The sequence below is a fragment of the Benincasa hispida genome, chromosome 1 (genome assembly GCF_009727055.1).
Source record: "Benincasa hispida cultivar B227 chromosome 1, ASM972705v1, whole genome shotgun sequence".
Taxonomy (NCBI): domain Eukaryota; kingdom Viridiplantae; phylum Streptophyta; class Magnoliopsida; order Cucurbitales; family Cucurbitaceae; genus Benincasa; species Benincasa hispida.
This window is the reverse complement of record NC_052349.1, coordinates 6,378,303-6,400,668: the sequence shown is the minus strand read 5'-3', so window position 1 is coordinate 6,400,668 and position 22,366 is coordinate 6,378,303. Positions and strand designations below refer to the sequence as shown.

General features: G+C 35.3%; 2 protein-coding genes across 3 annotated transcripts; one reads left to right on the top strand and one right to left on the bottom strand.

Moving 5' to 3' along the window:
- The first annotated feature begins 771 nt into the window (after positions 1–771).
- Positions 772–7,080, top strand: LOC120075716 (putative pentatricopeptide repeat-containing protein At3g01580). Its single transcript, XM_039029343.1, is given in 8 exon segments — positions 772–2,618; positions 2,621–2,737; positions 2,740–2,837; positions 3,611–3,680; positions 4,720–4,785; positions 4,869–5,004; positions 5,101–5,239; positions 5,327–7,080. Coding segments are annotated over 8 exon segments (2,433 nt in total). The 5' UTR covers positions 772–973; the 3' UTR covers positions 5,489–7,080.
- Positions 6,228–20,273, bottom strand: LOC120071575 (mediator of RNA polymerase II transcription subunit 12). 2 transcript variants are annotated; one of them, XM_039023924.1, is made up of 15 exons: positions 20,114–20,273; positions 19,874–19,954; positions 18,560–18,740; positions 17,422–17,481; positions 17,099–17,204; positions 16,530–16,598; positions 16,327–16,380; positions 16,124–16,231; positions 15,039–15,188; positions 14,608–14,955; positions 12,112–14,513; positions 8,875–11,442; positions 8,234–8,567; positions 7,044–7,553; positions 6,228–6,799 (listed from the first exon to the last, which is right to left on the bottom strand). In XM_039023924.1, the coding sequence occupies exons 3-14, from the start codon at positions 18,685–18,687 to the stop codon at positions 7,098–7,100; spliced, it is 6,783 nt and encodes a 2,260-aa protein (XP_038879852.1). In that variant the 5' UTR covers positions 18,688–18,740; positions 19,874–19,954; positions 20,114–20,273; the 3' UTR covers positions 6,228–6,799; positions 7,044–7,097. The 2 variants fall into 2 exon arrangements, with proteins under 2 accessions (XP_038879852.1, XP_038879843.1); XM_039023915.1 differs by having other exon boundaries at positions 6,383–6,530; positions 6,645–7,553.
- Positions 20,274–22,366: the final 2,093 nt, after the last annotated feature.

The window sequence follows — 22,366 nt, the reverse complement described above, 5'->3', positions numbered from 1 at the left end:
TAAAAGTAAAACAATTTTAATTAGTCCCTAACTTAACTTTAAACTAACGAAATGCTAAGTAGGTTGTTAAATGCTAACGTAAATAAGATGATAAGTGTATCTTATTTGATTATTTGACAAATAAATTAATTTCTTTTATATATATAGAGAAAAATAAACTAAGTGAAAATACTATTTAAAAATAAAATTGAAATGTTTTAAATAAACTCTCGTTTGTTAATCATTTGACCCTATTTGGTAATCATGTCATTTTTTATTTTTGATTGTGGAAAATTAAGCCTATTTTCTCTCAATTTTTAAATTGATTTACATTTTCTTAAATACAGTAGTTGAACTAACTAAATTTCAAGAATAACAACACGTTTTTAAAAGTTATTTTTTTTAGTTTTCAAAATTTTGCTTGGTTTTTTAAATTATTGGTAAAAGGTAAATAACAAAATGATTAAATTTGGAAGTGGAAGTAGTATTTGTAAACTTAATTTTTAAAAACAAAAAAAAATAATAATAAAAACCAAATATACCAAATAAGACCTTGGTTATCTGTTTTTAGTTTTTAAAAATTAAGCCTACAAATATCTCTTACATCTCTAGATTTATTGTTTTGTTATTTATTTTATATCCACATTCAGAAACCAAAATTTAAAATCTAAAAAAAATAGTTTTAAATGTTTATTTTTGTTTTTAGAATTTGACTAATAATTTTATTATTGTAGTTTTAAATCATGATAAGAAAATAAGAATTACCTAAAAATACATTAGCGAATAAAACTTCCTTTTCTTTTTCCCCCCTTTTTGGTAGTTGTTAACAGCATTGTTATATTCGGAGAAGCTGCAGAAATTGTTCGAATGTGATGCGAGTCTCCTCTCTTATTCTCACAGTCTGAGATTTCGCTGGTTTTCCTTTCGGGAAGAATCTTCAATCTATTATAGACAGAATAAAGATTTCGTATTTATCCTTCTGCCCGCCTGATATATGTTGTGCTTTTCGAGATGTGCACGCAACCTGTTTGTCATAAGTCCCAATAGAAAAAACTATACGATAGGTCCCATGATGGATGCTACTTCAACCGAAAAACGAGTGTACTACGAAGACCCAGTTGAATATTATGCTCAACGAGAGGATGTAGTATCTTGGACGTCTAAAATCACCAATTTGGTAAGAACGGGTCAGCCGGAATCTGCTTTTGGCTTCTTCAAGATGATGTTCTCAAATGGGCATAGGCCAAATCACGTGACAATGCTGAGCGTAATAAGAGCTATTGACGCATTGAGCTGGAATTCAATGATCGAGGTGATGCATGGAGGAGTGATCAAAATGGGTTTTGAGTCAGAAGTGGCAGTTTCAACAGCCCTTCTTGGATTTTATTCAATGCGTGATATTGGAATCGTCTGGAAGTTGTTTTATCAGATACCTTATAAGGATGTTGTTTTGTGGAGTGCCATGATCTCAGCTTGCGTGAAAAATGGTCAGTATAATGAAGCATTTGATCTTTTCAGAGAGATGCAAAATCAGGGAGTTCAACCAAACCAAGTAAGCATCGTAAGCATTTTACCTGCTTGTGCTGATTTTGGTGTTCTATCTTTAGGTAAAGAGTTGCATGCGTTTTCAATGAGAAGGGATTTTTATTCTATGGTTAACATTCAGAACTCACTCATGGATATGTATTCAAAATGTAGAAATTTTGAGGCATCAATTAGAGTTTTGAAGTTGATGAGAAAAAAGGACATGATATCATGGAGAATTATAATTCATGCGTGTATCCAAAACAATTGTCTTAGTAAAGTGTTTAAAATTGTCTCGAGGATGCGGTCTTTTGGATTGGAGTTAGACGAAACAATGATGCTGGATATTATAGCTGCAGTATTACTAGTTAATGAACTTTTACTTGGCATGGCTGTTCATTGCTATGCATTGAAAGGTGGTTTTCTTTGTTTTAATTCAGTTGGAACTGAACTTCTCCAAATGTATGCTAAATTTGGTGATTTGGGGTTGGCCAAGCTTGTATTTGACGAGCTTGTTGACAAAGATATCATTGCCTGGAGTGCAATGATCTTTGGTTACTCTCATGGTGAAGATCCACTTAATGCCATCCAGACATTTAAAACCATGCAATCAACTAATGAAAAGCCCAATGAGATAACTTTTATAAGTCTAATGAATGCTTGTTCTTTATTGGGTGCTAAGGAGCTGGGAGAAAGTATACAAGCTCATATAACAAAATGTGGGTACTCTTCTAATACATATTTGATGTCAGCTTTGGTTGATTTTTACTGCACACTTGGAAGGATAAATCTAGGAAAACATGTTTTTGACGAGATTTCCATGAAGGATGTAATTTGTTGGAATGCGATGATTAAAGGGTATGGAATGAATGGCTGCGGAAATGAGGCACTCAATACATTTTCCGACATGTTAAGTTATGGTTTAAAGCCTAATGGGGTGGTCTTCGTCTCTCTTTTATCTGCTTGTGCTCAGTGTGGATTGGAAAAGGAAGGTTGGATATGGTTTCATTCTATGATTGACAATTATGGCATTGCTCCGACGGGGGCACATTATGCTTGTATTGTGTACATGCTCATTCAGCAAGGAAAAATTAGAGAAGCTGTTGAATTTGTGAAGACATGTCAGTAGAACCTAATACAAGAATCTGGGGTGCTCTATTTTCTGGTTGCAAATTAACTCATAGGCCCTGACATTGCAGATTCTTTTGTAAACAGCTCACTGATTGAAAACCAAACAATATGCAATGTTACTCAACTTTTGTGCCCAGGAAAACAGATGGGAAGATGCAGATGGGGTAAAGAAAATTGATAGAGGAAAAGGGATTGAGGAAGATGTTTAGAATACAAAAAATTTACATCAACAAGAAGATGGTTGGGGTCGGAACCTATCCAACAAAAGATTTTGCTACCTCAGGACCGTTATAGTTACGGCTGCCATTCACTGGGGCTTCAGTCGCCAGCTTCCGTACATCAGGTTCCTAGACCTTCCAGCACTGGGGAGGCGTCAAATATAGTCTTACGACTTTGCGGAGTCCTGGTTACTGCGACCCCTTCTTCCATATCAAAGCTCTTACTGTATCCAATTGGAAACTGATGGATGCAAGGAAATTTGTCAGGTAACTCATACAACTGGTTTAGTAACTTCAACGTACCCATGTTATTGATGATCATTGAATTCCATTAAATGTTCTAAGTTTATCTTTAATGTCATTGGAATTGATGATCTTAGTAGTTTTTATTTGCCTGAAACATCATTATGGCATAACATAACCTATCTATTTATGGCGGATGAAAAAATGGTAGAGGATGTAGAGGAGCATCACAATAAGTTATAAAAATCGTAAGTTCAATACGTATTTGGCCTCTGCTTGAAGGCGGAGGGAAAAATCCGAGGTACTTTATTACTTAGTCTGGCTTTTATGGAAGCTTTAACTATTTATGGACTGGTTGTAGCATTAGCACTTTTATTTGTGAATCCTTTTGTTTAATCCTAAAAAAATTATGTATTTTTTTATTTTATTTTATTTACTTGGACTTGCTGCTCTTGCTTTTTCGAATTAACGTATTTGGCCTCCTACATGAAGGTTCAAGGCAATCCAATACATAATTCATGAAGGGCGGAATTCTTGAAGTGCTTCTTGTCAATGCCAAAGACATCAGACACACCAATCGACTTGGTACTCTCTTCTCTTATAGACTTGTTATTCACTTGAAGCTTTCTGCCTTTCACTCACATTTTTCTCGTTCAAAATCCAAATCTCCAACTCATTTTTTTTTTTTAATCTTAGACCATGTTAAGGGAGCAACTAGAGATGTTCATGGGTGTGGGTGAGGTTCTGGTCCCCTATTTCAATTCTCATCACCATAAAATTTTTCGTTGAGTTTTGTGGGATCGAGAGATTCATTACCCGTAGGGATCAAGTTTCCTGTAAGAAAAATTCTCCGTTTGTTAAAAGATAAAAGAAAAAAGAAAAAATCTTCAACCTAATAGAATTTTCAATATAAATGGGTTTCCAATACAATTTTCACTTTAAAAATATAATAACAAAATTTCTTAATAAAAACAAGGGCAATTATAAATATCGCAATCAGACCCAAAATATTAGCAGATATAACACAATGTAAAGAAATTTGCAAATATAACAAAATTTAGATTCAGCTCTGTGAGTTTATCTGTGATAGACAATATCACTAATAGGAATCTATCCTCAATAGAGTCTATTGTTGATAGCCGATAGATTTTGTTATATTTGCAATTCGTTAAAAATGTTACTATAAACTTCATTATTAGCCCTAAAAATGTCATCTATTGCAATTCACCTAAAAACAATAATATTCAATGTACAAATATATAATTAAAATCTTTAATCTCCATAATTTGAAAAGTTAAAATTTAAGTATTAAAATAACCTAGACCTTTGATTTTGAAGGGTTTTTATGTATCATATAATAATAATAATAATAATAATAATAATAATAATAATAATAGTAACAATAATGATAATAATCGGGCCCATTTAGCCAGTGGGGAGAAATTTCTCCCTATTTCCACCCCCATTCTTCGTATAATCGGAGGTCCCCAATCCGGCAAAAGTTTGACAATCATGGAATGGAGAACGAACCATTAAACTTTGATCCTTCTAGTAAGCTATGTTCAAATTTTCATAGCATCTGGTATGGAGCATGTTAGCTTGAAAATATCTGTTAATGCTCTAGGTTCCCCAGCATATTACGTGATGGTAGAATGTGGAAATCATGAACATAGAACAAAAGTATCATCAGGTTAGCCCCTCTTTGCCGTTTTCTCCTATGGTAATTTCTAATGCTTTCAAGATCAGGGATTTGATCTTGTTATGTGAACACAGGTAAACATGAATACGCTTGTTGGAACGAGAAGTTTTCATTTGAACTCCCAACAACTGATTGGAAGAACATATCTCATATCAAATTCAGAATCATCGAAACAAAGTTACTGAGCAATGAATCCGTCGGCGCAACCGTGTATGAATCTTCTGTAAAATTTTCATACTTAGCTCACTTCTTTGAGTAAAAATTTTCTGTAAGTTTTATTTTTGATCTCTTACATGAACATAGCAGAATCCACCTTCGTGGAATAATTTCAGAAGGATATGAAAGAGGATTCATAGAAGTTAGGCCAGCTCCATACAATGTGGTGCTCGAGGACGACGACACTTACAAAGGAGAAATAAAAATAGGATTCAAATTCTTCACCAAAGTAAGATGCATATACAAAATTTCCTTATATCTATCACAATAGTTATAGTTATTCTCGTAAGTTACTGCTATTTCTTTACTTTTTCAGGAAGAAATAGCTCTAATGGAAGAAAGAGAGTTCATTGCAGATGGGAAGCTGCAAAGAAAACCAATCTGCAGCAATATTATGAACATATGGAGAATTGTATGGTTAAAGTTACTGTATCTCATTGGCCACAGAAATTCCTCCAGTGAACGAAAGCAACAGTGAATTAATGCTTATGCCCCTGATTAGTTTCAGTTTTTATATGAGTTCCCTTGTTATTTGATGGATCATATTGAATTCAAAGCTTTAAACTATTCATTTTAACAGAACCAATATTGTTTTGCCTAATTCAATGGTATTGTATCAAAGTGCAAGACCCAAGATGCGCAATAAAATGTTAATATCAATGGATATAGTTTTGTAAAAAATAACATTTTGTTGCTTTTTTTTTTTGTAAGATATACTGAAAACATCGATGTTAAATCCATAGACGTGTAGAAGTATCGATGAATAAGTCAATAACCTGATAGTGTAGTTAGTACATGTATTGCAGACTCTCATTTGGTCATTAGAAATCTCTACAATTCTTTTTAAAACCGATAAATTTGCATAATTCCATAATTCATACAATATATTTTTTTTATAAATAATATTTGATCATTTACTTTTTTCATATTAATATAATCAACAAATAGATCAGAAGGCAAACAAAGTAGTAAAAACAAAATAGTTATTTAGAAGAAAAATACATGCACAAACAAGCGTTAGACTACTGTTTGTTTTACTTCATCATTACGAGCCTACAAATCCAAACAACAACAAATTGCTCAACACACTAAACAAGTATTTTAAATCAAGCTCGTATTTTGGCTATATAGATTTGAAAGGGAAATATCAATTAATTAATCTTACTAGCACAGCCAATACTCAATCAAGTGAAAAGAACACTGTTCCAGTAGTTGTGTAAATGGAATTGGGAGCTTATATCTAATCTGAAAGACAATTCTCAGAAGTCCAATGAGAACAAATAACAAAATATAACACAAAAATACATTGGCCTACCGCCTATAAATACATATACACAGAAGCAAGCGGTATAACCAAACTTCAATTTCCTGATTTTTTTTTTTTTTTTTTTTTTTTTTTTTTTTTTTTTTTGCTTTTTATTTCTAAGTCCCCCCCAAAGAACTCAACTGAGCAGATGCATAAATGCAAACTGAAAAAATGATGTCGAAAATCCCGGGGCGTGGTGGTATTGTTAATCTGCCTACAGAAGCATATGACAGTAGGAAGTCTCTCAATTCGTAAGTTAAGATAACCAAGCAAGGAATAGCTGTCTTCTAGTTCACAAAATGATGCTAGAAATGAAATCCAAACATACCTCTACAAAATAAACAGCTGCAAAGCTTTATCTGGAGGGAGGGAGAGTAATGAGCATGCAACTAACAAATCATATTATGATTTTTCTCATTTGGATAAATCAGTGAAAGTGAAACAATTAATCTCTATATATACAAGAAGCCTCCGAACCGCACCCTGCAGTTCCAAATGGAGGACAATTGAAGGGTTAGAATCCAAGCTAGGCCGACACCCTGTAGGATGGATGGTGTGGGAGCATCATTTTTTTCAAATTACCTCCACGATTACCCCACGCCCCATAAAAAAAATTTCCCCGTCTCAAACAGATCTCTCTTGTTTTTTTTTTTTTTAATCTTCAAATGAGCACAAGATTACCATCTCAATGCCATTTGTGGGGCAATAAAAGGAAACGAGAATGTACCTGATGAGGGGTTTGCTAGCTCCAAATAAAATAAAAAGATCAGTAAATAAGAGATCAGCTGTCATCATCCACTGCGCCAATATATGTCAAATCTGTCCGTCTCACCCGCACAGCCCCTTTTAGCCAGTAAGATGCTCGGAAATTTGCATGTTCGCCACTACCAATTACAGCAGCATTGCTGGAAGATTGACTTGATCCAGCACCATCTTCTAGAAGCAACCAAGGGTCAATTTCTGTATCATGATCCTGCTGCGGTGGCAAAGGTTTCGACTTCCCGGGTGCGCTAGAAATAACTCTCGGTGATGATATCTTGCTCCCTTGAGGCATGCTACTGTTTCCAGAACCATGCCCGGGTGTGGAAATGCTGGATTGAAATGAAGAAAGGGCAGAAAGATGTATTGTTGGTGGCTGGTAAGATAAAAAACACCGACCAGGAGGAAGTGGAATTGGCATTGCAGCTTGGATACGCCATCTAATCATATCAGGTAGTTGCATGCAGTGCAATTCATTCTGTGTCGATAAATTAATTCAAAACAACTCGTAAGTATGACATTAGATTTCCTTCAAGCACTGCCAAGTGGGTGAAATGAAAAGCATCCCTGATAATATTTTGCTTGGGTACAGGCTCAGTACTACTCTCTTCTCATAGAATCCGAAAAAGATCAGAATTTACACTGTTACTGTCTAATTTATCAACATGACATCAGTTCATGCTAAGAATGCATTACTGATGCATGGAGTAATGTCATGTTGATAAATTAGACAGTAACAGTAAACTCTATTGACATTGAAACAACTATTGTTAGTTATCCATAACGTGGGACTAGCAGACAACTATGATATCACGCTCTTTTTCCCTTTCTCAACGGACACAAAATATGCAACAGTCAAAAGATTGATCTGGCATGTTGATACAGCAACCTAGTAAATTGACAATATTTTCATACGGTGATAAAACAAATATTTGAACCAACATCCAAATTAAATATTAGAGATTGGAAGAAAAAACGACCAATGGTTTAATATACTGGATGAAAAGATAGGACTAGAAATAGTGGAATATTTGAAGTCTACTATGTAATTATTGCCACCTTTCACACTTCTCTTCTTCTGTTTGTGTGTTATGGAGAGTAAAAGTTTTGTTTGTGAGAACGTCGAGATTGAAAAAATAAGGTTACTTGAGGGCTAACCTGTAAACTTTCAGCCAGTTCACGAACAAGAGCAGTAGAGTCCTTGCTTGTTTCATTGGTCGACTTTGCAGCAGTCTTCAAACCTAACCAACTCGGTTGGCAACTACTCAAAAGCCCGTGTAGAATCAATAACATCCTACCAAAAAGACTTTCACCTGGCAAATCTGCAAATGCAGCAAATGAAGCTTCGGAAGGTGACTCTACTTCCTTCTTTACCATCGAACTATGGGGGGGACAAAAGGTAAGGTTTGCATCCTCATGAACCATTCGATTGCCAAGAAGACGAAGAACAACAGAGGCAAGCATATGTCTCATGTTTCGTCCTGATGGCTCCCTGAAAAAAGAAACAAAATTTGGGAAAAACTAAAATGTCACTTGACCGATGGAAAACTTGGAATGATATCAAAGCTGCAGACTAGTAAACCACGCAGAACCACAAAGAAGCAGCAAGCAAGAAAAGAATTTCAACAGAAAACTCCTGGTTGACAAATGTAAACAGTATTTAATATTAACAAATCACGCATAAAAAAGGAAATGGCAATATCAAAAGATAGTTAGCAGTGGAACACTGTTTTCACAAGCCAACCTCCTATGAAAAGTAATTGTGAGTGTGTTTTTGTACACATCAATTCTAAATTTACCTATCTTCAAGGATGACAGGGAGTAATCTCAATATTAATTGTAAACGCAACGACATTGATGCTCGCAAAGCTGCAGGGGAGGGTAGAGGAGAATCTGTTGAGCCAGTTGAACGTCTAGCCATTCCCGGACTGCCACCTTTCATTTTGCGACTACTTCCTTTGCTTGTAGGGCCCTCGATCCCTGAAGGAACAGATCCTGTTTGTTTACTTGTCCCTGAAGTAACTGCATTTATTTGTTGCTCAATATTATTCAACTGCTTAATTAAATCATTAGCAAAGGTGTTGCGTGATTCTTCAGAACTCTGATCTATGCATGGAAGAACTAATTCAATAAGAGCCCTTTCAGTCACAAACTGCTGACTGGAATGCAAGACCTCATTGTCAAGCATTTGGACAGACTTTTGGCTATACTTTCTAGAAGCTGTGCCTTCTTCGACAACCTCTCCTTCTTCAAGATAGGAAGTATCAGAGCCAGAAATACACCAACCCCAAGGCTTCCAAAACATGGTCTTAGTTGATAGACCTTTACTGTCAGCAATATTAGTTAGCCTCTGTCGAATTGATTTCCTTCCAAATAGAACATCTTGACCTCCTAGAAACCATTTTGCTTGCAACAACATTGAATCTTCAAGAGAGCGGCCAAAAAGATGAATCACATCTGAAAAAAGAGATGCAGCATCTGGCCTGACCAACAGCCTTGTTAGGATAATCTCAATAAAATTCTTCTCATTATCAGAAGCAGCAACCTTTTCAGGACTTGGTGATGCCAAACGAACAGCTTCAGCTAAGGACATATCTCGTGTCTCAAGTGTCTCAAGTTTCTCAATAATGGCTTGTTCATTCAAAAGAAGCCTAAGTTCCACCCACTGCCAATGAAATTTAGCAGGTTGTAAGGTATCCAAAACATGTACAAGCCTGTCTAGAAGCTTCATTTTTCTCTCAGAATACTGACCCTTGCCATCACCAACTCCTGATATCCTACTCCCATCATCTTGATTATACATAGAACTTGGCAACTTACAATCAATAATAGCATTCAAGAAAAGCCTTGCACGTAGAGGAACAAAGGCCATGGACTTCAAGGGGATATCAGAACCATTTAACTCCAGTATGGCAGCAAATTCAACATCGCTGGTATCTATCATCAAATGGTTATAGAAACCCTGACTATCCCTTAAACAGACATCTCGAAAAGGCAAATGCCTTACAATATCACCAATTGCAATTGTTAAAGATTGACACAGTTGATTCACATCTTCACGAACTGAAACAGCAGAATTCAAGATAAAAGGGCGCCATACTACAAATGAGAATATAGAATAGGCAGGAGGTAGGACCAAGCTAAGCGGAAGCAACCGTTGCATTCTAAAAAGTGCCACAATAGATGGCTCTCCTAGTAGCTCCACAATCAACCCATCAAACACAGTTCTACAATTTCCAACAAGCAACCTAAACCAATGTACATAATCCTCAATGGAACTTTCAATCTTGTGCATTCCCATTGTACGGGTGTTTCCATTTGCATTTGACCTAGTAGTCCTAACAAACTGAATAAAATCTAATCCTTCTTTTAATCTAAAGAGTGTTACCAGTCGTTCTAGACTACAAACCCCCTGAATAACTGCCCCAATGACAAGTGCAGAAATAGCTGCTGCAACTTTTGTAGCTCTACCAACTATTACTTTGGAGTTATCACCAAAGACATGAGTGTTAGAATCATGGGGATCTGCTAATGATTGAAACTGAGACCTTGATGTCTTCCCAGAAGGATATACTCCAGCAAGTGCAGAAAAGGCTTCTGTTGCAAGAGCAATCTCAAATACACGGCTTTGACGCTCTCCTAGAGCTTCCTTGAGTAGGCATAGGCAGGTAACATGAATGGATAAAATGCGTTTAGCAAAGTCCAATGAACCAGAAGCAGATGGAATATTCGAGCTGCCTCCAACTATAAAATCAGCCATCTTAGACACAGTTGAACCCAGATTACCAACAATAGCTGAAACAGCAGAAGACACTAATGATGGATCACCTTCCTGAGCAGCACCTCCTGTATGCCTGATGCATTCCATTAATCCTGTGATTATTTTGTGAGCTATCTGGTACCCCTCATCTGATTTCTCTGCAGCAAGAACCTTTGGCGCACCAACACTGAAGAATTTCCTATCTTTTCCAAATAAATAGTGGAAGGCATCGTCAACTTGTCGCCCAACCAATTCTCGCATATTCATTCCAACCCTAGAGAGTCGACCACCCCCAATCTTTTGCCTAAAAAAATCATCAAGATCCTCCACACCTGCAGGAACTCCAAGTGGAAGCCCCAACTCTCCATCCAATGAACTCCCTGGATCAAGTTCTGCAATAAGTCTCTTGTCACATGTTGCCTTAAAACTTTTCTCCCATTCAACGACACTAGGCAAGCTGCTATACTTTTTCAACAGATACCGAGCATATACTACCGCTGCAGAGCCTGAAATACGTCCATTTGAAGCCATAATAGCCATAGCACGATGGGTTACGGATGACAATGCTTCTGAAATAAGATCAGCTGCGACAAGTATATTCTCGTATCTGCAAGTACAATGGCAAGAGACATTGAGATAAACAGGATCATAATATCTGATGAAGCACCTCCATGACAAAACTTCATAGAAAACAGGAAAAACTTGTATACTCCTTAACCGAGGAGAGAAAAACTAAACAACCTGACATGTAGACGTGCAAATTGACAAAAAATTGCTGCAGAAGTGGGTTATGAAACAAAAAAAACGTTATAGAATATCTATGGGTATTTTATCAACTAAAATGCATGTCAGGAATGCACTGGAAAAAAAATTACCAAAAAAAAAGTTCTCAAGAAATTTCATCTAAATTCTACACTTAATCAGCAACTTAGAGGTATTTGCAGGTTGGAAACGTGACCCTCTAAATTAAATAACAAAAATAACCTTACCTTCATTCTGTTTTTCAGTTCCTATGGTGGTCATATAATGTACAATGATCGATAAAAGAAATAAAGACATCTTACAAGAAAGGTTTCCAGAAGTCAAAGGAAGAAAAGGCAGAGAGAAGGCCAAAAAGATCAAGCAAAATACCGTCAGAATAATGATAACTAAGAAAAATATGGAATGATGCAATGGGACAATAAAAATAATTACTGTAGTCAAATTCACCAATAATTCCATCATTATTAAAATACTATGGAAACTCATTACTCATTAGGCATGAAAGATAGTGCACCTTCGAAGAGATGATAATAGATATGCTTCGCCTACTTCACAAACTTGATTTTCAACATTCTTTGGTAAAAGTAGAATGCTCCTCCGGCTGTTCATTGTAGAATTTGAACTAATAAGGACTTTTGGCAGCAACCAGAGGAGAAATTTGACCCCTGAAACAAAATCATTACATACATCTGATAAAAACAATATGGATGAAAGCTGATCTTCTCCAAGCTTCCAACGTATAGTATTCCTATCATCAACAATTGTTAAAGTCCGACCAAACTGGCCAGCTTTTGAGATAGTTTTTTCAGTCTCCTCGATAAACTGCTTAACCGCAGTCATCAACCAACTTGAAATTGCTCGCTTCTCTGTAAGTCTAAGACGTTTTAAACTTTTCCCAATAGAAGCAATATCTCCACTTATTTTGCTACCATCTATTCCTCTGGTAGCATCACCTTCTATTCCAGATCTATGGTGAGGACAGGCTACCCTATTATCACATACATGACTCGTTGATGCACCCTGACTACCTTCTATTCTAGATGCAGCTAGATGAGCAAGACTTTGTGTCTTGCGTCTTCCCTTAGAAACTGGCTTTGTTGTCTTTACCGGTGGATCGACCTTCAATGTTTCAGAGGATTTAGGCCCCTTCTTCACCCACCACATATCTTCATCATCTGATGGAATTGGTGAAGATCCATGAAGGTACAAGTTCCTTTCATCACTTACTTTCTGTTTTTTGGCTCTTCTACAATCTTCACAGCCATGTGTTGCTTCTCCAATATCTATTTTTCCATACACTGACACAAAAGACTTTTTACCAGTCCCTGTAGTATCATCTAGGCCAGTGTCTGTGGGAAGTGAAAAACTGTTTGGAAACCGCAAAAGAAATGAGATGGCTTCCTTCATCTCTTCAATGTCAACTTCACTTTTGACACTTTTAGTAGAGCTTGTGTTGGACAATGACGGAATAGATTTCAATTGATTTACAGAAGTTACAGAACTAGAAACCTTGTCAGAGGTCGGACACATCTTTCGCTTTCTATTGGATGATATATTTGCACTACTAATGTCGCTTTGTTGTTCGCATACGAGCCCATGAAGTACCAGACGACGTTCTTTGGAGTAAACATTTATAACCTCTACAAGTTGTGCTCCTTGTGCAATTTTTCCATCATCCAGAGTGGCACGCATAAATCTTCCAGGTAAATGCTTCAAGATTTGTTGGTGTCTCCTTCTTTTATCTGAATCAACTGCTGGCCCATTGGAATCCATAATCCCACTAACTATTAGTTGCCTGACATATGAATGAGGATAAAATATACCAGCACGTACAAGTTCCATTATGAGAAGCTGAACACGCTTAAAACCTTCTCCTTTTTGCACTTCATGTTGATCAATCCAACAAACCAGAGTATCATGCAAGGGACCTGGACTTTCAAACAAGTCCAATGAACCATTACCTCCCAACTTTTTCAACCTACTTTTAGGTTCAAATAAACTACCAACTGGTTTCCTACCAAACAAACTGTTCTGATGGCTAGAACCCTTTGTGGAATTGAGTCCACTTGAGTTTTCAAATTTAAGTCCAGATAAACTTTGTAGATCTTTGGCTTTCATTTTCAGAAGTCTAGTGGCAATATAAACCTGAGAAAAATCTTTCCCACCAGTGAACTTTAGCTCTCGAGGTGCAGCACTCCAAAAATCCCTGTATTCACATGTTGCCCACTCACATAGAAAAAATACTGAACAAGCGAATGCCACATTGACAGTCTGGATCCATTTCAATGACATTCTTAAACAAGGGCTTACTTCTTCAAACCAACCTTCATAAATGGATCCATTACAGCAGTCTTCGAAAAGATATTTATACGCTACTCCAATATCTCCATGTAGTAGAGACTTATCTAATGCATGCACAGCTTTAGCCACACTGCAAACTGGGAATTTAGGGTTTACTGCCTTTGCAAGATTGTCGGCACATTTCCTTATTGATGAAACAACATTATCAAAAGCTGAGGATTGATACTGAAAATCAATACTTTTACTTCTGAATGGACTGGCAATTTCTGCCGAAGTATATCTCAGTTTCGTTGCATCTTCAGGTACCTTTGACCCAAAATTCCCATCATTAACTGTATGTGATACAACACAAGGCGGAAACGGGAAGCAATCCAAAGCAACAAATGTGTCGGGCACAGCCAGAACCAAATAGCGAAGCATCTCCACCAAAGCAGCTGTCGTGTACGCTCTCCTTGAATTATCTACTAGATCTGATCCACCAGGAAAAGAATCTCGAATAAACCGAACAGAAATTCTGACAAGAGTGCGTACATAGGTCTGAGATAGAACAATTGTATCTAAAACCCCATATATAATTGGCAGCAGCAACTCCAAAATCTCAAGAACATCATTTTCCTGAGAAAACAAACAGAAGAATGAAATCATTGAGAGATAAATTATATGCTCAAGATATCTCCATATTCTTCCTAATAATTTTAGGAGTTAATACCTCCAGTTGTCCCAGCACCCAATCGACAATGAGGGAGGGAAGCAGAAGCCCTTCAGCCTGATGCCATAGCATGAGCCTGACCACATACCACCATTTGAAATGTAATGATGGCTCTTCACCATCAAAGACTGCAGATGGAGGATCGCCCTTTGTATGAGTGAATCCAACAGAAAACATTTGTGGAGACCGGTCTTTGTTTGGTGGAGTCAAATGGGAATTGCTTCTTGAAAAAAATTCCTCCACAAGGCATTCCAAATAGTCAACCACATCTTTGGTCCAAAATTCTGTGCGGGACAACTGAGCTTTGTCAAATGCTCCACATGAAATACTGGCAGAATTAGGACGCACCTGTAATGTACAACCATAAACTGCTACATTCAAAATTGTCAAGATGGCTTTTAATAACCATTACAAAATTTAAGCACATTCACCTGATTAAGATAAGTAATTTTAATGAACCACGTTGCTCTCAGCAATGGGACATTGTTCCTAATGAGAACCTCAAAAAGAGCCCTTTTCCTATACCCATGAGGAACATTATCAGCTAAAGATCGCAAACGTTTATGCTGTTGTGATAAACCCTGCATCAAGAGGAGATAATGTATCAAAATAAGAGAGAAGTGGTTGAGCTTGACGATTATCAGAACACCACCGACCCAAAAGTTTTAGTCGACAGATTACAGTAAATTTAATTTCTCAACTCCCCTGGCCACGTGGGCCAAGGATCTTTCATTCATTTTTCCAGTAGTAATTTTTGCTGATACTAGGTAGCAGTCAAAAAACAGTCAATTCATCATGATGTTATGCATAGATCATTTAGCCGGCTCTCTTCTGGAACATATTTTGGAGAATGTTTGGCTGATAATAGCTTATTTCTTAGTTGTCACCCCCCTTTGTCACTACAAACAACCGAGTCTCTATGTCTATCTCTTGACTTCAAATAGGACCAAGTTTGAAAAAGGATCTAAAGAATGTCTAGAGTCGGACCAAGAGAGATGTGTATTGAGATATTAAATCAAGAAAAAGAAGAACAAATTCAATGGAAGGTGGTCAAATTTGAATCTGTGGCCATTTATACTTTATAATCCGGTAATTACTCTTCATTCTATAAAGCAAACGGATCTTGACTAAATGGCTTGGAAATTAGCACAAGGTCCAACAAGTAATTATCAATATTAACGGGGGAAGAAAACGTCACAAAAAATTGAACATGAGAAATCCTATCCTAATACCATGTTAAGACACCACTTAACCCAAAAGCTGAAATTTATGAATTACCGTAAATTTTATTTCTTAAAAAAATGAAGTCGGTTGAAGTATATCAAATAACAAAAAGCATTATGCAAATCAAAATACTCCCAGAAATAACTGGGGAAAAAAAAACTTCCTAAAAAGGAGAATCGAGTCATAATATGAAATTTGTAAAATTGTTAATCCAGACATTAAGAAAGTACAGGTATCTAAAACCAATTTTCAAGATTCCTTTCTTTCTCCTATATGCAGAAGGGTAAAGTACCTCAATCCACTTTTTCCGAAAATCCTCACCACAAGGTCTTTGTTCAGGAAAAATGCCAGGTTTTGTTAACAAAGAAGCAGATAGGGGAACACCATAAACTTGACCAGCCTGTCATTTAATAAGAAAAGGAAAATTTGGAAAGAGATTAAGATATGGATGATTTGAAAATCATTATCAAATCTTGAACAAGAAGAAAGCTTCACCTTCCGTTTCTGAGCACGCGAATCATTTATGGCCCTTAGACGTTTTCTTGTAGCCTGCAAAGAAAGAAATAGGTTTCTTATCACACAACTGACCATTTGATCACCTTAAAAAAGCATACAGATTAAAATTATTGGCAGCAACAAAATTTTCAGTATACAATACACAAAGGGGAATTTGGTAGCTATTGATTCGAGTAACATACATCTTTGCACTTGATGACAAGATGCTTAGAAAAGGCTTGAACCTGAGTCAAGAAGATCTCTCTGGACTCCTGACACACTCAACAAAGACAAATAAGTTGTATGATCCTTTTTCAAAAGAAACAAAATTTGTTACAGACAAATAGCTTATGATAAACTAGATAAAATGGTAGGGAGAAAGCTAAATTGATTATATTGTTATAAACATAAGTCAAACAGGCACTTAATACAATGAAGAGGCATAATTAGATTGGATAGTCAATACTCGTCGAATGGTTAGTAAAAATTTAACGCATTGGTCAAGCTGTAAACTCAAATATTGCTTTTAATCTAGCTAAGAAATAAAATTTTCATCCATGAAGAAAAGATTTTTGTCAAGTGAAGCCACCACAATAATTATGGAAGGAAAGTGAATGAGAAGAGGAGAAAACATGTTGAAATGCATTAGAATCTCCAAAATGTATGTTTAATTGAATTGCTTATATTCATTAAAACCAAACAAGGAAAAACTTATGCATAGACGAACTCTATCAAAAGCTCAGCCTAAATCTGCTGATAAAAAAAGATGCACCTCAAGCCCTTCAACAGTTTCTCTGTATCCAGACTGCACATACTCTCTGGTGAGGTTCTCCTCAGGACAGCTTGAAGTTTGAGGGTGAAAGTCGGGAGGCCCTAGCCTAAGATTGAAAGAGAACGGCCCACTGTGTGAGAAAAAGAAAATACTACCCAGGAAATAGTGAATCTAAATAGATACAATCCAGCAACCCAAACTTCTGCATCCAACCGATGTTGCAAATCAGATTGCACAAGTATTCAGAAAATGAACTTCCAAAGTATTGGCATGAAGAAAAAAACCAAGAAGTATAATAAACGGAAAATATTGCAAAGTGATACCGGTTATTTAAATCCTCCTTCTCGCACTTCAACTTGTAAGCTGTAAGTGGAGCTGGCCGCCTGTAAATCAAGAACTATTCATTTGATTTCGGGAAAGATTCATTCAGCGTGAAAAAGAACAGTAAAGAAGATTAGGCAAATCAGAATATCCTCCCAGAAATAGAAATTTTGAACAGCAGGCAAGGCATACTACTAATCCCCATGATTGCTCATAATCTTGTAAGCAACAAACAAAGAACCACCATTCATATTGCATCGTGATTTTGCAACAGAGGAAATATATCCAACAATAAATTGCTCCCACCAATTAAATAAAGGAGAATTTCAAATGCTTCCCAAAACTTATTAGGGTATTTACTAAAGAAAGAAAACCTCTATTCTATTAAAAATATCAACTTTTACAACTCATTTCCTGGAATCTCTACATTAAACCATACTCAATTACTCAATTACTCGATTACTTTTCTTTTTTGGTACTTCAATTTTTCTCTCAACCTTTCCACCTCATGCCCCTATTCTCATTTCCTTTATTTCCTTTATTTGTTTTATCTCTCCCACATCTTGCAATGTGCAATCTGTTAAAATTATTGATAAACTAAATAATTTTCAATTAAATCTACTTAGTATTCTTAAATAAGAAAAACTTTTATTAGTTTGTTTCAATTGATTAATTAAATCTCCTTCTTAGTTTCTTAAACCACTTAATAATTAATAATATTAATAAGATTAATTTTATCTATTCTCCCTCATTAATTAGTTTGAACATAAACATCCCGTTATTTGAAACGGAAAATTAGCAGTTTCCCCTAAGTTAAGGCCTTGAAAGTACAATTGACCAAATTAAAAGAAATTTGAGGGCAGCAATCGTAACTAACTTAATAGTCGAACTTGAAATGGAAAATTTGCAGATTTCCCTAAAAAATGTATGTATCTCAAGCCATTATACGGCAGTTAACCAAGTTGCAAACTGATAAAGAAAAAACTCTTGACTAGAAGATGCATTAGAAAAATTGAGATCAAGCCGTGCAGAGAACAAAAGAAGAGAAGTTACAGGAAGAATATATAAAGAAGGCCATGGAATCGTCATTTGCAAAGAAAAAAACATCCCCAGTTTCAAAGAATCTTCAAACCTCTATACCTGGAATTTAAGGGGAAATTGGCTGGCAATGAAGAAGAATCAGCTCGGACAGTATCCCTTGCTGATGGCCCACCTATTGCACTATTATTAACTGCACTAGTGCAGCTGGCAGGATGATACCTTTGCATTTCTCCCAACCATCAACTGCATACTTCCGTCAGCATCTGTTGGATATATAAAGCTGTGCCAAACAGACCATATTCATATTGTGTGCTTGTAACTTAGTTCTAACAGAAGAAGAAAAAATGTAGGATCTTGTTGCAAATTCTTCAGCCATACAAGTTCAACTGAGCAATTCAAAAGCTAGTCAAGACTGTCAAGTTCAATCAATAACAAAAAAACCTAAACTTAAGACGCATGTTCCAGGATAATATCTTAGTTCTATTGAAATTCAAAATGGCTGAAGAAGAAGTGTAGGATCCTGTCACAAATACAGTCATACAGGTTCAGCCGAGCAATTCAAATGATAGTCAAGTTCAATTCAATTAATAGCAAAAAACTCAAGATGCATGTTTTGTGATTGAAGACCTTATCCAGGGGGTTGGATATGTCTTACAAACAGTTTTATGCATACAAATTTTGTGGTAATAGAACATCATGGAAATATAAAGCAGCAGGGTTATATAATCAACATGAGTCACAAATTCGTCTTGCATGATTGCATATTCCAATATGCTATAAACCCGGTTCCAAAATTTAACATATCTTGTCAAAGATTATCACATGATATTCAAGTTTACACAGCTCAATAAAATTTAACATTGAGACGTGATCTGAATTGGCAGAATTTAACAAATCTTGTCAAAGTTTACAATCTATAGCCCATCCATCTAAATTTGCAGTCCATAAGCTTGCAGTTAAAATTTTAATCCAGAATAAGTCGGTAGAGTGACAATGCTGATATAACATACGTGCACTAAGACTGAAAGAGTAAACCACGGTCAGCATGACACATTAATGTTAGACAGCAATACCATATCTTTAAAGTACGAGCGAAGATGATGCCTACACATTGAACTTTGTTGGCACTTGGCAGAGCTATACTACATATAAACCCTAATAAGCTCTTATCAGCTCCTAGAACCTCCGTAATAATAAATATCGACAACTACCCTCAAATAGATGAAACAAAACTAAGCTCATAAACAGTGCAGAAAGAGCTACTATAAACCCTAAATTTCAAGGGAAGAGATACGTGATCTGAGCTAAATTTCAAAATCATATAAAATAAACCGAGTACGTAACCGCATCGAATCAAATAACATAAATTCGAAATAAATATACCCAAATGGAAACTAGGGTTTAGGGAAAAACCTGATCCCAGGTTCGACAAAGCAAGCCGGTTCCTCCGGGAGTGAATAATTGGGTATGAGTACGCAATGGAGCAAGGGTTTTCTGTACGATTCAGAAGATACAAACAAAGAAGAAGACTTTGAGAAACCAGAATGGAAACAAAGAAAAATACAATATTGGGATTTCACTTGGAGGGCGAAACTGGGCGAGATTTGGAAGCCATGGAAGGATGTAAAAGGAAAAAGGAAAAAGCTTGCTTACAGTTTGGAGAGCAAAAAAAAATGGAGGAATTCGTTAAGGGGAGAAGAAGGGTGTCGGGGCTTGAGGGCTTTGACTCTTCAGCTTAATGCTGATGACGACGACGACGACGATGCCTCTGTTACTTCCCTGTGCTGGAATAATGGAAAGAATGGGGGCGATCTCGTAATTAATAAGAAATTAATTTTATTTTTATTTAATTTTTGTCTATCTATATCCACTTTTGTTTCTCTTTTCATGCTACCACTTTCTAAGTCATTCAAACATGGGGACTGGGGCTGTTTTGCAAAAATCCCAAAATATTGTGCCACAATATTCAATCTCTTCGACATCTTTTTTATTTTTATTTTATTCAGATGCAATAGGAAATGTATTGGTAATGACACTTTTGTGTTTTAGTTAAGTTTCTTTTTGTGGTAAAATCATAATCTTATGTTACTTTAACAATACTTATGTGAAAAATATAAAGTTATTAGGGTGTAAATAAAGTACTAGGTTAATAAGAAAAGTTGGGATAACATTGTAAAGAAATTGGTATTAAATCCATGTTGGTTCTCAAGACATTCTTGACATGATAAATAAATTAGAATGACATTTAATACACGATGTTCTGAGCTATTGATGAATGAAAGAATAGTCAGTTTTATTGCCGAGTTATCTAATCATAACTTAAATAAAAAAACGTACGTGTATGAGCTAATGGTAACAACATGTGCATGATCGATACGTTCATTTCCTGTGAGATCATGTTACCATAAATTACTTCACGACAAAAATTAATTTGATATTATTGACATTTATCAAAACATTCCATATATACAATAATGTAACTGACATATATTATTTCTTTTTTCAAAGTTGGCCGTTCAAACATTCATATTTACGACCATACATTTGATGTACTAAAAAAACAACTACGTCTATTGAATTTAAAAAGATGAAAAGATTTGCCAAAAAAACTACCAAAAACATGAGATCATGTTGTCATAAATTACTTCACGACAAAAAGTAATTTGATATTATTGACATTGACCAAAACATTCCATATATACAACAATGTAACTGACATATATTATTTCTTTTTTCAAAGTTGGGAGTTCAAATATTCATATTTCATACCATGCATTTGTGGTACTAAAAAAACAACTACGTCTATAGAATTTAAAAAGATGAAAAGATTTGCCAAGAAAACGACCAACAAACATGAGATCATGTTGTCATAAATTACTTAACGACAAAAATTAATTTGATATTATTGACATTGAACAAAACATTGCATAAATACAACAATGTAAATGACATATATTATTTTTTTTTTTCAAAGTTGGAAGTTCAAATATTTCATTTTTCATATCATGCATTTGTTGTACTAAAAAAACAACCACGTCTATTTAATTCAGAAAGATGAAAAGATTTGTCAAGAAAACTACCAGCAAACGTGAGATCATGTTGCCATAAAATACATCACGACAAAAATTACATTTGATATTATTGAACATTGACCAAAACATTTCATATATACAATAATGTAAACTCACATATATTATTTTTTTTTCAAAATTTGGAAGTTCCAAATATTCATATTTCATACAATGCATTTGTTTTACTAAAAAAACAACCACGTCTATTTTAATTTAAAAAGATGAAAAGATTTGTCAAGAAAATACCAACACACGTGAAGATTCATGGTGACATAAATTAACTTCACGACAAAAAGTAATTTGATATTATTGACATTGACTAAAACATTCCATATATACAACAATGTGACTGACATATATTATTTCTCTTTTCAATGTTTGAAGTTCAAATATTCATATTCCATACCATGCGTTATTTGTACTAAAAAAACAACCACATCTATTTAATTTAAAAAGATGAAAAGATTTGTCAAGAAAACTACCAACACACGTGAAATCATGTTGACATAAATTACTTTAAGACAAAAATTAATTTGATATTATTGACATTGACCAAAACATTCAATATATACAGCAATGTAACTGACATATATTATTCTTTATTCAAAATTGGAAGTTCAAATATTCATATTTCAAACCAAGCATTTGTTGTACTAAAAAACAACCACGTCTATTTTAAATTTAAAAGATGAAAAGATTTGTCAAGAAAACTACAAACAAACATGAGATCATGTTACCATAAAATTACTTCACGACAAAAAATTAATTTAATATTATTAACATTGACCAAAACATTCATATACACAACAATGTAACTGACATATATTATTTCTTT

Excerpts from the sequence above, each read along its gene's own strand:
- LOC120071575 (XM_039023924.1), bottom strand. The coding sequence starts at position 18,687 with ATGCAAAGGTATCATCCTGCCAGCTGCACTAGTGCAGTTAATAATAGT. Across the intron at positions 16,599-17,098 it reads AAACTGTTGAAGGGCTTGAG|GAGTCCAGAGAGATCTTCTT; the intron begins GTGCATCTTTTT and ends TGAGTGTGTCAG. Across the intron at positions 16,381-16,529 it reads TTGTCATCAAGTGCAAAGAT|GCTACAAGAAAACGTCTAAG; the intron begins GTATGTTACTCG and ends CTTTCTTTGCAG.